The 15,644-nt window shown below is 45.6% G+C and overlaps 1 protein-coding gene across 3 annotated transcripts in view; it reads right to left on the bottom strand.

Annotated features, from left to right (window-relative positions):
- Positions 1–15,644, bottom strand: part of SIN3A (SIN3 transcription regulator family member A) — a 32,223-nt gene that overhangs the window by 7,001 nt on the left and 9,578 nt on the right. For all 3 annotated transcript variants that reach the window (XM_048317831.1, XM_048317830.1, XM_048317832.1), the window contains exons 3-13: positions 14,658–14,834; positions 13,116–13,222; positions 12,327–12,609; positions 10,180–10,431; positions 9,346–9,498; positions 8,346–8,504; positions 7,001–7,090; positions 5,477–5,595; positions 3,800–4,010; positions 2,159–2,275; positions 1,210–1,448 (exon numbers count right to left, since the gene is read on the bottom strand). In XM_048317831.1, coding sequence (XP_048173788.1) covers positions 1,210–1,448; positions 2,159–2,275; positions 3,800–4,010; positions 5,477–5,595; positions 7,001–7,090; positions 8,346–8,504; positions 9,346–9,498; positions 10,180–10,431; positions 12,327–12,609; positions 13,116–13,222; positions 14,658–14,834 — 1,907 coding nt within the window. The remainder of the gene's footprint in view (positions 1–1,209; positions 1,449–2,158; positions 2,276–3,799; positions 4,011–5,476; positions 5,596–7,000; positions 7,091–8,345; positions 8,505–9,345; positions 9,499–10,179; positions 10,432–12,326; positions 12,610–13,115; positions 13,223–14,657; positions 14,835–15,644) is intronic.

Below are 15,644 nucleotides of genomic sequence, written 5' to 3'. Positions count from 1 at the left end.
CTTGGATCAAGAAAACGAGGGTGAGCTAAGAGATGAGCATACAAGAAAAACCCTGGCCCATGGTTCTTGGTGAGTGTTGACAAGAGCTGAGCTCCTGATAAAATGGGCATGGATCAAAGACATGCCACAGAAAGGAGCTTTCCAGGAGGTGCACCCCAGACATGCTCTTCTGGAGAAACCACTCTGGGTTTCTTTCACATCTAAGTAAAACCATGCAGGAACAAAGCAGCCCCGGGAGAGGGGATAGAGGGACAGGGAAGTCAAAAAAGCTGGCCCTGGACTCTCAGAAATCCCCAGCAAGTCACATAGCTCCACCTGTGGAACAGGGGCAGCTTAGTTTGGACAAGGAACAAAGCATGGACACCTGAGTGTCCTGGGAATGCACTCCTGAAGCTTGACTCAGCATCCCAAACAAAGCACCCCAATTCAGTCCAAGAAGGGTAGGGAAACTGGGACCTTGCAGGTATCCTGGGAAGGCTGCTACCCCCAGTTCCAGAACTCCAAAACACAGGACCAAGAGTCCCACAGAGCTAACGGAGTATGTACTACTGCTTACACATCTCCCCGACCTTCCCCAAGGAGCTGCAGCATCCACTCCCTTTTAGCTGAGGAAGGGGAGGCTGACAACAGAAACAGGACTGGGAATCTGAGGATAGCAGAGCCACCATCATCTGGGCACATACAGCCATAGGATTTGGAAAGGGATCACATTTAGCCCTGGGACAACAGTTTCCTTATCTTACACACAGTGAGGACAGCAAGGAAGAAAAAAGTTTAGGAGGAGACAACAAAAGCTCTTTATCCTTCCAGCTGAGCTGTAAGAATTTTGTTTCAGGAGGGCAATTCCCTCTAGGTAACTATTATGGAATACACCAACTGTCCAGAATATAAATGAACTTCTTAGTGTCACAGAAAAACAGAATCATGGAATGGTTTGGTTTGGAAGGGACCTTACAGATCATCTTGTTCCAACCCCTGTCATGGGCAGGGACACTTTCCACTGGACCGTGTTGCTCCAAGCCCTGTCCAGCCTGGCCTTGAACATTTCCAGGGGTGGGGCAGCCACAATCTTTGGGGGCAAATTTACAGCCTTGTGGAGTTCACACTCCTTAGGGGCAGAAATTAGCCACTTTTCCATAAGTTTGGACAGCATACAGTGCGTTACCCTTTGGAAGGGACCCTGGGGCAGGGTGCTGGGGCAATCAGTACCTTTTCAGTACAATGGGAACAGCCACGGAGGGGTTCTTGCGAAGCCCATCGATGATGTCAGCTGCTTTGTCAGCATATATCCTCTGGAGAGCCTTGCGGTGGATCACCTCCGAGGTGCCCCCCAGGGTGTTGTCCAGGCGGAATTTGGCCTGCTCCTCCGCAGACAAGCGCGACAGTTTCTTCTGGATTGCCTCCAGAACGCGGATCGTTGCCAGGTTGGTCTCCAAGACAACATCCAGCTGGAGAGAACAGTGCATTAGCCGTAGCATTTGAATAGACAAAACATGATACTTCACGGAGGCAAACATTCAAGTGACGCGAAACAAGAAGCTGCGCCTGTTTAACAAGGTGTACTCGAGCACTTTGGTGCTCAGATGCTCTAAAATAATCCAATTATATTTCATCTGCTACCCACATAATACTGCGTAAGAATTTAAAGGCTACCAGAACGATACTGTTTGGAAATTACATCTTCCAGCTGGGAATAGAACACAATTGACAGTTACTCTACAAAAGGATGCGCCAAATCTGAGCGGATTCAGGTAATTGCCCAGCTAACTTCCATTTCCAGTCAAGATGTCAGCTGTTTAACATCCTGAACATATTACTTTGCAGATGATTACAGGGGAATGCATGTTCTCATGCACGACGTGGGCAGGAAGAACAGCAAAGATGCAACAATTCCATGCTGGCCATTCAACAATTTCACGTGGAGTGGTGTGAACCAAGAGCTCTGCACAAAAGGTGAGGGGCAGGGGTGGCAGCTTAGTGGTTGTGCAGCCACTACTTCTTGCATGAAGAGAACACAAACTTTTATGCCAAAAACCAGGTGGCAGACACAATAAAATGAGATTCTAACATGCAGTATTAAAGGTATGATTACATCGAGCTCATTAACTGTCCACAGAACAGAGCTTTCCAAGACATGAACCAAGGAAAAGCAATTTACCTCAAAACGTTCATCCTCACACCTGTAGATGTGCTCTTCATATTGTGTCTTCTTGGAGCTCACAAACGTGGAATCTTCGGACCAGGACGGGAAGGAGACCCAGGTGTCATTCAAAACCTTTGAGGGAGGCAGAGGGAGAACAAGAGCCATGGTCGGTGTTCAAGGGGATCAAACCTGGCCAGCTTCAAGCCCAGTTTTCTGATGGGACAATCTAATTCCCCAGTTGGAAAAAGTGTGTGCCCTTTCCAAAGCCCAGCATTCATAGGGCAACTCCAAACAGCCAGAACCCAAACAGCCAGGCAGCCTGAAAAATTCATTGGCTGGAGCTGTGAGGAAAAAACTTGCGAGAGAAGAGGAAAATAAAGGTGAAAGGAGCTTTTCTGCTCCTTTATATTAGTCAGCTGCAACCAGCTGGTTCCTCGTGTGTGATTCACCATCAACACTGTGTGGTCACCACAGCAGACCTGACTGTTAGACAGGACACAGTTGCTGCCTCCAAACAAGGCTAATTGGAAGTATAAATCCATACCCCAGCATCACCTTTCCTGACAAAACAGCTGAGCACCTGCAGCTTTCAATACAGGAGCAGAAAATCAAAAAGCAAACAAACAAAAAACCAACAACAAACTCAAAGAGGCCAAAGGCAAAGAAGCAATGATTCTGGCAGACAGTCTTGAAAGCCAGGCCCAGTTTTCATAAACCCAAAGCCTGAACAACTGAGTCATTAGATTCTCCCAGGGAGAAAAGTTTGTAACTGCATCACACAAGATGCTTTTGAGAGACATGTCAAGACATGGATTAAAAATTCAGCATTTCAGAGAGAAAGAAAGATGCATCTGAGGGAATATGTGGGAGAATCTGTCTACAGAAAACATGATTTTCTTTTAAAGTTGGCCTAGAGACAACTCTGAAAGCAGGCTAAGAGAGAATTTAGGTAAAAAGGTAGCAATAATCCTGAATTACATACCACCTTGTAAAGGACCTCTGAGATCACATTAAGACCACACAGAAAACCAGTTCTGTCATTTCCTACTTGGAGTGTTTTAAGTTTGCAATCTCAACGTTCCTTTCACAGGTTGTACTACATAACACACCATAAATAAAATGTAAGAGCATTAGGTATGTCAGTAATTAAACATCATAACTATTCAGTAGGTTTTTCTCCAGCTGCCCCCCCCAACGCTCTATGCAAACCTTTCCCAAATGCTGCTGGAGAAGAGATGATGCCAACCACCAAAGCCTCGTGGGTATCATAACTCCCAGCATAACCCAGTTCCTAGACTGATGCCTCACCCTGTGCAATAAGCTTCTGGATACGATCCAGACGTTTACGGGAACGCCACTAGGAATACCTTGGGTGTGCTCCCCTCGGGCTGCCACACGTACTGTGAGGATCCCGAGCCAGGATGGGGTGCCCACACACGCCTGGCTGCAGGAGCAGCACAGATCAGTGTGGATCAGTGCTAAGCAGGCCTCAGCTCCATGCTTGCCACCACCAGACGTGCCCTGACATCCCCAGGAACCTTTCCAACACATGGATACAAAATAAATTCCCCATCCTGCTGCGTTTTGCTCGCCTTTGCTCCAACGCTTTCAAAAGGCTGGGAAGAGCCTTCCTCTGTGACACGACTCCGACCTTACCTCTTTACACAGCGGAGTCCGCCCTGTGCACTTGGGTTGCTGGTAGCTCTTGGGCAAGGCTCGGTAGCTGGAGCCCAGCCTCTTGCAGGAGGCATAGTCAATCTCCATGGCAATCCCCTCAGTAGCCCGTTCCTTCGGATACGTCTCCATGTGAACAGACTCCTTATACCCCAGAAAGTTTTTAAACCAAGTGAAAAGTTCCGGGAATTTCCTAAAATAAAAGGAATGAAGTGAAAAACGAGCGGAGCGCTGAGCTGTGATGCTGAGGCTAGAACTGATTATTACAGACCGCTCTCAAATTATCAATCTGGTGAGAAGACCCTCTCTGCTCAGCCCCACTTCCACAGGGCCTGACCAAGTGGGAAGCAAGCACCTGCTGTTGATCAGGAGGGGGATTGCTCTCTTGGTGCAACTAAGGTGCTTTAGGAATAGTGACGAGCAGGGAACAGCTGTCAGAGCTTTTGCTGCAGGGACAGCACTCATGGCACGGTCACATCTGGGTCTCCCCCAACTATCCTGGTAGTGAACTCAGGCCAGATTCCTACTTGTTTGCCAATGTTTTGAACCTTAAACCAGACCTTTGCTTTCCAGAGGCAGCAAGAAGAAACTAAAAGACAATTCTGTAACTATGTAGCAAAAGGTTTCAGTGCCACGCAATTGCCTCAACCAGACTTCACAGAGCAGCATAAATCACGGAGAAGCCTTTGCCTGCAAGGCTCAAGTTCACCTGTTGGCAAAGTTACCTGAAGAATTTATCAGTGTAAAATACTGCATTTGTTCAAGTCCTCTTATCTCATGCAAAGCTCCAGCAACAGGATGAATTGAACCTGTTACTAATTGAATCACCAGTTATTCATTATATGGCAAAAGATAACATCCAACTCCAGAATAAAAAACCCCCTGTATTATATCTTTCCCTATAGTTAGAAGCACAGGCTGTAGATGGGAGAAGCACAGATTTTTTTTGTCAAATACTGCACCTTTTCTACCTGAAGTCAGACATTCTGCTGATGCCTGGCTAATTCCAGTGGATCTACAGAGCAAGTGGAAGCTCCTTAGGGCAGTTTCTCTGCACAGTAGCTACTGTAATGGGCTCCTGAACCCAGTTTATGTTGCTACTGCCTTCTCCCTTGGAACCAGCAACTCAGTGCCCAGGCAAAAGAAACACTAATCCTGCTGCCCAAAGCTAATGAGAGGATATCTGTTGGTTTTAACCAATTAATAGCGCTGTTCTGTACACTACTGACTAAACAGTCATAAATTCCTATTTAGAGTTCCTTAACATCTTTGGCTTTGTGACAGAATTCAGCTGCTTTTTGGAAACTTTAGTGACTTTATATCAGCACTCTGCTTTTTCTGGGGGGACATTTCCTTTGTAATTAGACAGTCAATCTTTTCTCAAATGACATAACCCATGATTCCAGAGCAAGAAACTGCAATAACAGGCTGCTAATAATTTTGTTCACCCTGCTGGAAAGGGAAGACACACAGCAAGCAACACCTGCACTGCTCCTGCATGCTGCCTGTCAGGACAGCTGGGAATCTCTCTGGGATAAGGAATAGGAAAGGGCAGTGCAGAAGACCCTGAAGGTCAGTGTTTCTTTCCTGGCTCCACAAGAGAAACAGACCAAGAAGATTAAGCTTCTTGCCTTGTGTAAGGAAAGGGGCTGCACTTACCCCAGGAATGGAGAAACCAGCTGCACGAGCTCGGCCCGGGAGATCACCTCCTGGTTGAAAATAACCAGGCAGCGCAGGAAGTTCTCGTATGCTTCTGTGCTACGCAGAGCTTTGCGGACCTGAGGGAGGGGAGGCAAGAGGAAAAGAGGAACTATCAGGGTGAGACCAAGCAGGGGGAGGTCCAGGAGACCTGGATTTGACACTGTGCTTCCCACCGAGGTGCACAAATCTTAAAGTGTGCTGGACAGAGGGAACTTGCCCTCTACACAGGGCCAGAGAAACAGGTACTGATGGGAGCCATCCCCACGCTGGGATCCCCTGCAGTGTCAGCACTGGGGCATTCGTCTAAGAAAGGAGCTGCAAGTGAAGAATTAAATCCTTCAAAGAACTCTGTAACAGCTGGATTACAAAACACTGGAATCGTGAACAACATCAGTTGTAACTGCAGCATCACAAACCCACCCAGGCTGCTTTTAAACTCCAAAGAGTATTTCAAGCAGGGAGCACGGGTATGAGACCCATGCCCTGGGTGACATCTCTCCAGCCTCTGCCTCCTTCCAGCTTGGATTATCACAGACAATCCTCCTTCTGCAACCCTGATCTTCACAGAATAAGGAAGCCAAACTATTCATCCCAACACCATTACCTTTCCCACAGGAATAGTCAGATCTACACATCAGACTGAGATCTATCATTGTTAAGTTATTCATCATTATGGTTATAATTCCACAGCAGGGATTTCTAGGTTTACCCTTGTTAACACCTACACATCCTCCAAGCAATAAATTGGTTCCCAGTTACCATTAGCTGGTTCCCATCACGCTGCAAAATTCACCACATCAGCAGGGAGCAACCAAGACTGTAATCAGTGTGCGAATTTTGCTTAAAAGGATGGTTTTAAGTTCGTTCCATACTCCCCTCTGAGCTATAAGGGAATGTATGGACATCTCAGAAAAGACACCAAGGTACCACTTGGAAACACCCCATATCTCCTTCACTTGATCTATGTGCTAAACCAGCAACAGGTAACAACTGTGCAATTAATTAGATTAATCTCTGAGGGAAAAAAACCCACCAAAAAACAACCCAATGTAAATATGATTCAGTTGCTTTGTAAACTGAGTTCCCCCACTGCAGCCAGCTGGTTGTAGATGGGTACAAGCTGTGCCGACACAGCAAGACATGCCAAGCACATCATCAACTGTACGGGGATTTCATAAAGGGGAAAGCAATTTGGAGTGTGGGTTACAAGAGAAAATTCCCATTCCCTCAAATAAACTGCAGCAGCAGCAGGTGGGAAGCTGGAGAAGGAGCTTTGGGGAAAAGACACATGTAAAAAATATCACCAATTTTTAAAAATTTCAATGGATCTGACTTAGAGGTCACAGGATACATCTGAGGTCAAGCTGAGAAATGTTATCAAGGGGGTGTAAATCTCACACACTTCACTGTGATAGAAGTCCAGATGTGTATACAGGCAGGACCTACATCAAGGACACGCAATATCTGCATCCCACCTCTCACCTTCTCAAAGAAGAGAGATTCTGTCCCCACACCATGTTTGCTGGCTTCTGCCAAAGACTGGTCTTTTAAACCAAGCAGCTTTGGTTTCTTCTGTTATCAAAAAAAGAAAGGCAATTAAAAATAAAAGGGGTGTTTAGCAAGTTGAGATCATTCGATTATCTATCACACAAATGCCAGCTCCCTGACCCCACCATGTGCTTCCCATTAAAGGAAAGGTGGCTTTTTTGAAGGACAAGTCTATTAAAACACGTGCTACAAGTTAATTTACTGAATGTTAACAAGTAGCATACCACTCCAAATATTTGTAATACATTGTTGCACGCTTTCCTGTAACTAGCTGACTGAAACAATCACACTACAGCACATCTTATTTTTATAACCAGTTTGGGAAACTGCCAGAATAAGTGATTTTCCTATCACTCATCCACTTCTGTAAGTCTTACACCTCCCCAGAATAACAATTTTTTCCTCTCTTGCATTCTACTGCAAGATGCTTTGTTTTCCCCATACCACCCCTGCACTCTCCTTCCTCAGAAAGGCTGAAAGTTGCCTCCAACACATGCTTCATTTTGGTGCTCTTGATTTGAAGGGGAGGAGAAAGGGCAGAAGGGGATTTAAATCCCTGGATTTAAATGATACAATCACACCTGCTAATGCTTTTCATGACAAAGGACGATATACTGGCTTCAAAAAAAGCAGGCAAATTTATCCTTCATGCACAAAGCCACCTGGCCACAGGACAATTTTTGTTGCACTACAAAGCCTCGCTGCTCTCACAAATTGTGCATCATTTGAAAAGGGCAAACTCTGCTGAGAGAATAATCAATCATTCATCATTGTATTAAAAGGCTTATCACAGGAAAGATGAACAAACATGATTCTACTGCATCTGCTCCAAGTTCTACTACAACAAAGCTTTCAGCCACACCTTTTCAGCTTGTCTTTTCCTACATGCCTTAGGAACATTTGCTACAAATTTTGGACAAATACATTCTGTGGCAGTACTGAGACTTTTGTCTCCACATTCCACAAATCCCCCTCATTAACCACTGCTAATAAAACTATGTATTTCTAATAAAGTGATGAAAACTTTGTTTTCCCAAGCCATTAAAGTAACTATATCCCACCCTCAGGAACAGATACCACCACTGGTTTGCAAAAATCAGAGGCAAAGATCTGTGCTTGGAAACAAGGACTTCTGAAAGGTTTAAAGACAAACATTATTTTCCATGTTCTCAAGCTGCAGCCTGTGCCACAAAAATCGCAAGGACTTGGAAAACACATCCTGCTCTGCCACAGCCTCCCGGGACAACCAGGGCTCTGAAGGAGCAGCACGTGCTCTTACCTTCACCGGAGGGGTTGCCCCAGTGCTCGAGTGCCGTCGGATCTGGCAGCCGTTCTGGTTGGGTCTCTGCTGCTTGTTGTTGAGCTGTGGCTTCTTCACTGTGCCCCCGTGGTCATTCCTGACCGATTCCACTTTCTCTGCAGTTGTCTTACTTAGCAGCTTGTTCAGAGACAAACCCGTAAGACCATTAGGGCTAAGTTCCACACAAAATGTCACAGAATGGTTTGGGTTGAAAGGGACCTTTAAGATCGTTCCATTCCAATGCCATGCCATAGTCAGGGACATCTTCCACTATTCCAAGCTGCTCAGAGTTCCATTCAACCTGCCCTTGAACACCTCCAGGGATGGGGCAGCCACAGCTTCTCAGGGTAACCAGTGGCAATGTCTCACCACCCTCACAGGGAAGAATTTTTTCCTGACATCTAATCTAAACCTACTCCCTCTCAGTTCGAAGCTATTCCCCCTTGTCCTGTCACTCCATGCCCTTGTAAAGAGTCTCTCTCCATCTTTCTTTGAGGCTCTCTTCACGTACTGGAAGGCCACAATTAGGTGACCCCCGAGCCTTCTCTTTTCCAGGCAGAACAATCCTAATTCTCTCAGCTGCTCCTCACAGGAGAGGTGCTTCATCCCTCTGATCATCTTGGCAGCCTCCTCTGGACTTGCTCTGTCAAATCAATGTCCTTCCTGTGCTGGGGACCCCAAAGCTGGATGCAGCAGTCCAGGTGGGATCTGCTGCTCCTCCTAGCTCTAGATGACCAATGGATTTTACTGCAGTTACAGCAGTAAAACAACAGTAACTTAAAACAACCCTTTCAGGCAAAGGAATTGCATTTAAAATAAAAGTTATTTAAGAGACAAGTTGCAGCCAGAAAACACAGTCTACCCCCCTGACCTCATTCCTACACCCCAAGAAAGAAACAGCAAAAGCACATTTTTCTGAACACTGGCTACATACAGAACACTGCATTAGTTATTTCAGCCTGTCTCCAAGGGTACTCACCACAGAGCTGTTGGCATCAGGCAGGAACTGCCCAAATTCCGAGAGCAGATCCTCCTGGTTCTTGAAGAGGCGAGCTACCTGGGCATACACCTCCTGCTCCGTCAGAGCCGGCGTGTAGTTCCCTCCTGCCTCCTTGGCATTGCGCTGCTCTTTCTGCCAGAGGAAAGAGGAGACGTGTCAGAAGAAAGGATGCACAAACTATTCAAGTGACAAATAAAAAATAAAACTCTCAGTGATATAAATAATGAAACAGCAAAGGTCTCAGCTTCTTATGTAAAGCATCACACTATATTAATAGTATGACTCTTATATATTCTAAGTACCTATACTTATATATGCTATAAATACATCCTAAATGCCCAACTGGCCCTGGAACAGTAAGACACTGATCATAGAAGTGGTTGCTTTGCTTTTAACACAGAGCTACAGCCACATTGTCTCATCCTGACACATGCTCATAGAAAAATGCCAAATCCAGTTCTTAAACAAGCATTTCAGACACTTCCAAGCAAAGATGAGGGACTGAAATCTATTACTTCATACTGCTGCGTAATCTTTTTAACTTGCAAGAATCCTGCTTAGTTCAAGCAGAATTCAAGACCAGGCTGGACAGGGCTTGGAGCAACCTGACCTAGTGAAAGGTAGCCCTGCCCATGGCAAAGGGTTGGACTAGATGATCTTTAAGGCCCCTTCCAATCCAAACCAGTCTATGGTTATTTGCTGGCCGCTGCTAATACAGCACAACACCCAAATGCAAGTTTTGGACACCCCCCCACAAAGCAAAGCAAGAGAAATAACCATACGTATACCCAAACTCGTATTTCTAACACTTGCCTGATACGTGTGGAGAATCTCCAGGAAGGCTTTGTAGATGTCCGGCTGTCCCTGGAACCGATTCTTGATCTTGTTGACGTAGTTGATGGCATGATTAAACTCCACGGGCTGATTGTTCTGCAGGGATGGTGTGGTGCCCAGAGAGATTGTCACAGGTGTGTGAGGCTGGACCGGTGGCGAGCGTGGTGATGCATACGGCGGAATCGGGGGGGTCTGCTGGTTGGCAGGAGTATGTGCCTGCAACTGCGATGGCTGAGGAGAAAACAAGCTGTGTTAGGAACAAGCAGATCCCCTTATGGTTGGGATAAAGGCACTTTTAAACCACTTAGGGATAGATAAATATTCAGTGGGCCAGCAGAGACTAAACCGCATCAGGGAGACAAAATGCCTGGGCTATTCAAGCTGTTGTTATTAAGATGATTTTCCTTGCTAATTGCTTTGGACTGAAACCTGAGAAGGGACACAAACTACCTCAAAAATTTAACAGAGCTAAAATGCGTAGGTACGACCAGCTCCAACACTACAAGTGATTTTGCCACTAGAAGAATTGTGGGATATACAAAGGCAATAGCAAGGGAAAACTGGAGTTTCTTGAGATGAAAAGCAGGCAATGAGTAATTCTTTTGAATACTCTTAATGGACATCAAACAGCCAGGTGAAAATTTAGTTTTGAGGTGGCAGTTTTAAAAGGAAATGGAAGTACTTATTCCCCTCATGTTTTAAATTTTAAAACTTGTATTACACTGAGTTTTCAGGACTGAGAATGTAAGTAACCGTCTTAGAATGGCTATAAATATCCTGTTACAAGGTCCTGCCCTGCTCAGCTACAGCTTCACCTGCCTGGTAGGGACATCTCACCTCATTGTCTAGCCTGTCCCTCAGGTTCATTTAAAAGTTTTAGCAAAGATAGTTCAACATTTTGCAATTTGATGAGGAGAAAACCACTTATACCATGGTGCTAAGAAGGAGCCAGCTCTTCACTGAGAGCATGTACTACTTCTGAAGAAAAAGTCCTTGAAATTTGACACAGGCAAGTTCATTCTGGAATGATCTGCAGAGTCCAGCTTGGCAAATCTTTTAGCAAATCTTTCAGCATGTTTTTGTTTGCCATTTCTGAGCAGGAAGTTGCATGTCCCAACGATGTTTGTCCAGAGATCAGCTAACTGCCACATTTAACTGCTGCTTTTTAACTGCATATTACCTTTTCCTTTAGCTTTTCCAGCCAATTGTTATTTAACAGTTTAGGGATTAACCCTTGAAACTTTGGAGATTCCCTCCCTAAGGCTCTGAAATATTTTCACATTTTGAATACATGATATTTTATCTGGAGTAATCTCCTTGAACATCTATTATCCTGTTCTGTTTCACATAATTACATCTTTTGGACAGTAGCATCCGGATTGTATCTAAATCGGAGGCAAATTTCCTTTGTTACTGAAAGGTCTCTGTTCTGGGCTCACACACCAATACCTACAGGCAACATCATGGTCATCTTGCCTAAACTCTTGCACTTCAGATGTTGCCAGTCACACCTGAACTCTTCCAGCGGATGGCTGAACCAGACCCCTCTACAAAAACCACCCAATCTGAAAACAAGACTTCAAACAATGCAGAAGCCACCAAATAACAAATGAAGGTTTTCTAAAAGCTTAATTGCCTCAAGCATTTGAAACCAGACACACTCACACCAAGAAGAACATCTTCACCACAACCTCTGTTTTATGGGCGATTTCTTGGGACTTTAGGTTTAAGACAATATACACAAAAGCAGGCAGATAACATGTGCCCAGTGATTTAACTAGGAACCTTTTCCCTAGGGTTGCTGGATCACTTCTTGAATAATGTGTGTGCCATCTACCAGATGCTCTGACTGTCTTTCAGTTCCCCACTGCCAGCAACAAGGCTTTTCCAAACTCTTAAATCTTTTGGAAAGCTTATTTGAATTGCTGTCAAATTAACTATGACTGCATCTTCAAGTTTGAAAATGAGAAACTATCCCAGCAGCACAAGGGAAACACATGAAGGTTCACAAATACTGGGGAAAAGCAGTGTCTAAGTTAATTTTTCACTCTCTAGCTCCACACCAGCTTCAGCTAGAGGCAGCAGAATCCCTGTGCTCTTAGTGCAGGTCACCCAAAGCCTCTCACCTTGCTGATTTTGGCAGGTGTGGGCTGCGGCGCCGGCTGTGCTGGTGTCGGAGTCGACTGCGCCGAAGGCTGCGACGGATGCGGCGGCTGGGGCTGTGGCTGGGGCTGCAGCCCATGCGTGGGGATCTGGTGAACCTGCCCCGGGGTTGTCACGTTCACCATGTCGTTGGTCTGCACCTCAATCTTGTAGCCAGGTGGCAAGAAGGTGTTGAAACCCATGATCAAGTCTGGGTGGCCCTTGAAGAGCTGCGATACACGGCTGATCACCCCTGGAGTGTCGATGCTGAGGAAGGAAAAAGATCACGATGTCACGATCCTCTGGGACCTTGCAGTGGGACAAGGCTCTCCACAGAGGAACCCTCTACTGCACTTTTTTCCCTTATCACCCCTAACCTATGAAACAATGCAAAACTGAGTCCTATAAACACGCTGCTCAAGATTGACATTAGCATTATTTTATTAGCCCAAACAGCGTTTTATATCCACGAGATCTAGTCCCAAGTCTGACCATTATTAATGGGCAGACAACCAGATGAATGACTGATGAATGTCAGATGAACCAGATGAATGTCAAGACTGAACTTGTGAACTCCCAGTCTAAGCAAAGATTCAGTATAAATGAAGGGATGCATTTAATTTTCAGAAAATAAAGCGCACAACTGCTTTTACATCACTGTCCGGGTGTGTTATTCTGTATACAAAGGACAGAATTTAGATCCTGCCCTGTGCTCCCACGTCCACATACACTCTTTCTAACCTGGAAGGAAGAAGAAAAATGCAGCTTGTTACCTTTGAGATTTAAATTCCTTCATAATATCCAAGAAGTCATTGTAGACCTGTGGCTGACTACCAAACTGTAGCTTCACCTGGTCAAGGTAAGACAATGCATCCTCCACCTGGAGACAGACCAGACAGGTAATATTAGCAGAGTAGATTTGATTTCACCTACCACTGCTCTGTAAAACGCTCATTATTTGAAAACACAGCTGTTAGCCCTGAGCCTGGGCACGGAGTTAAGGAGCAAAAAGCTCACGAGCCTGGTTAGTTTACTACCAGCACTTTTGTTTGAATAAAAGGTACTCACTCCCCACTCCTGGCCCATGAGATAAAACTGTACCAAAAAGAGACAAAAAGGAAAAAAAAAAAAAGCAACACAGATCAGCAGAATTACTCAGAATTAAAAAAAAAAAAAAAAACCACCAAAAAAACCACTCCAAATTTACCATGACTGAAGTGACTGCTAGGATAAACAGAACTAGACTGAGTATTTTTCCTGCATTCATATGTGGAAATTATTATGGAAGTCTAAGAATAAGCAGAAAGTGGAAATGACATATTCAGTGTAGTAGATGTCTGCCAGGTACACGCTTGCACTTCTCTCAAACAGCCAGACATTTCAGTTCGACATAGAAGGGTTTCGAAAATGGCAACTGTGGGCGGCAAATTGTTTTACACCTCAAACAGCAAGAGGTTCATGATTCGTGCACCAACAGCCAATTTTCAGAGGTACTGAAAGAACAGCCACAGCCTAAAGCGAGAGCTCTGCGTCCCTGTGCCTCCAGCAGCCAGGCCACGCACTCAGCAGCTGCAAGAGCTACACACAGGACCGCGCTTTCGTCTGAAATTGAACAACGGAAGAAAGACTCATGTATAGCCCCAACCCTGCACTAGCAAAGGATTTTCCATGGATTTCACTGGGAGGAAGAAACACTCTTTTTGAAATTGGTTTTCAGAGACTTGTAGAAATGAAGTTTCCCAAATTCAGCAAAAGGAAAAGGGCAATGGTTTCCACCAAAACCAGAAAAGACTCGCACCGTATTTGTAAGGAGCTGAAACAGGCATCAATTCGTATGTATGTGCCTTCTCCAAATGTAGCAACTTAAAGGGGTTATTTTTGGTGGACTTCTCTCTTTGTTTAAGGATTTTACAGCACATAATCTGAGAATAGAGCCTTCCTTACTCCCAAATTACTCCCACACAACCACCCACATATGCCATGTGTTCAGAAAAGCACCAAATGTTTTGGTAATTTAACCCATTCATCCAAATACTCTAAGCAATACATTTTTCCTTTTCCTCCCTGCCACAAATCTTTTCCTAGCAAGTCCAATTTCTTTGTATTATGGTACGTGAAACCACAGGGTTTCAGCAGAAGGAGAAGCCCATTTCTGCATTCAATAGACTCCCAAACACGAGAAGCATCAAATCCTTGTCAAGAAAGCTTTTAGGAAGTCACCAGCAGGGAGGCAAAAAGGATAGAAAACGGGCCCTGGCCGCACAAGGAATTTCGGGAGAGGATGGTTGACATCGGGCAGCACTGCTTGACGTTACCTTGAGCCTCTGGAACTGCTGCTGGCCCTGCACGGGCACGGCCGGGGGTGTGGGGTGCGTGTGGCTCTGCACCACCTGGCTGCCGTGGGGCTGCACCGGCGCAGGGTGGTGGTGGCCGCTGTGCACAGCGGCGATGGCCGGCCCATGGCTGCCCGAGCTCTGCGGCACGGCCGACACCTGCCAAGGCAAACAGCACGTCAGGCACGGCCACGGCGTCGTGGCAGAGAGCCTCCCAGGCTTCCCAGACACGGGAACACAACTAAGGAAGCAGAACACAGCTGGTTTGAGCTTTAACCATGACTGCTGACAACCTTACTCAACAAACTCCAGACAACTCTCATCCTATACTCCAAGTACAGGAAAGCCCTCCCTGCAAACGCATTCCAAACACAGGCTGTCCCCGGCCTGCACGCTCACTGGCTGTCAAGTATGTCCCCTGACATAAAGACCTGAAAAAGGAGGGTAAAATGGGATTTTTAATCTGACAAGAGTCGAGGTTCTCTCCTTTCCCTACATGTCACAAGTAATAATCTGAGTGAATGAATCTTTACGGGCTGCTACGTTCTTGATGTTCAGTTTGGGTACTGGAAGTCAAATGACAGCTCTCTGGCATCAGCAGGCTCAGGGGAAAACCCAGCTTGGTATTTCCCCTAGAAAAACAGGGAAAGGAATAGAAAGCATGCACTTTTGGGACTTTTTCATACTGTAAACCAGGGAAGTTTCAATTTGGAAAATCATTTTCACAAACCCAGTTTTCCATTTGAGCCTCTTTTAGATGGGACATACTTTATTTGATCCTCATGAACAAAGTAAGATTTGCCTGCTGGTTCATCTAAGTTCTTTTTAAGAAGGACTACCAGCATCAACACAGCCTCTTCCAGCCCCTGCAAGGGTCTGCCTGCAGCTCTTCAGCTCTGTGGCTGCCACTATGAGTGTGAACATCCCTTCTGCAGAAGCAAGGATGAAGCTGTGTGTAAAATCAGGCAC

The sequence above is a fragment of the Corvus hawaiiensis genome, chromosome 13 (assembly GCF_020740725.1).
Source record: "Corvus hawaiiensis isolate bCorHaw1 chromosome 13, bCorHaw1.pri.cur, whole genome shotgun sequence".
NCBI classification, from domain to species: Eukaryota; Metazoa; Chordata; class Aves; order Passeriformes; family Corvidae; genus Corvus; species Corvus hawaiiensis.
This window is presented reverse-complemented; position numbering and strand designations above follow the sequence as displayed.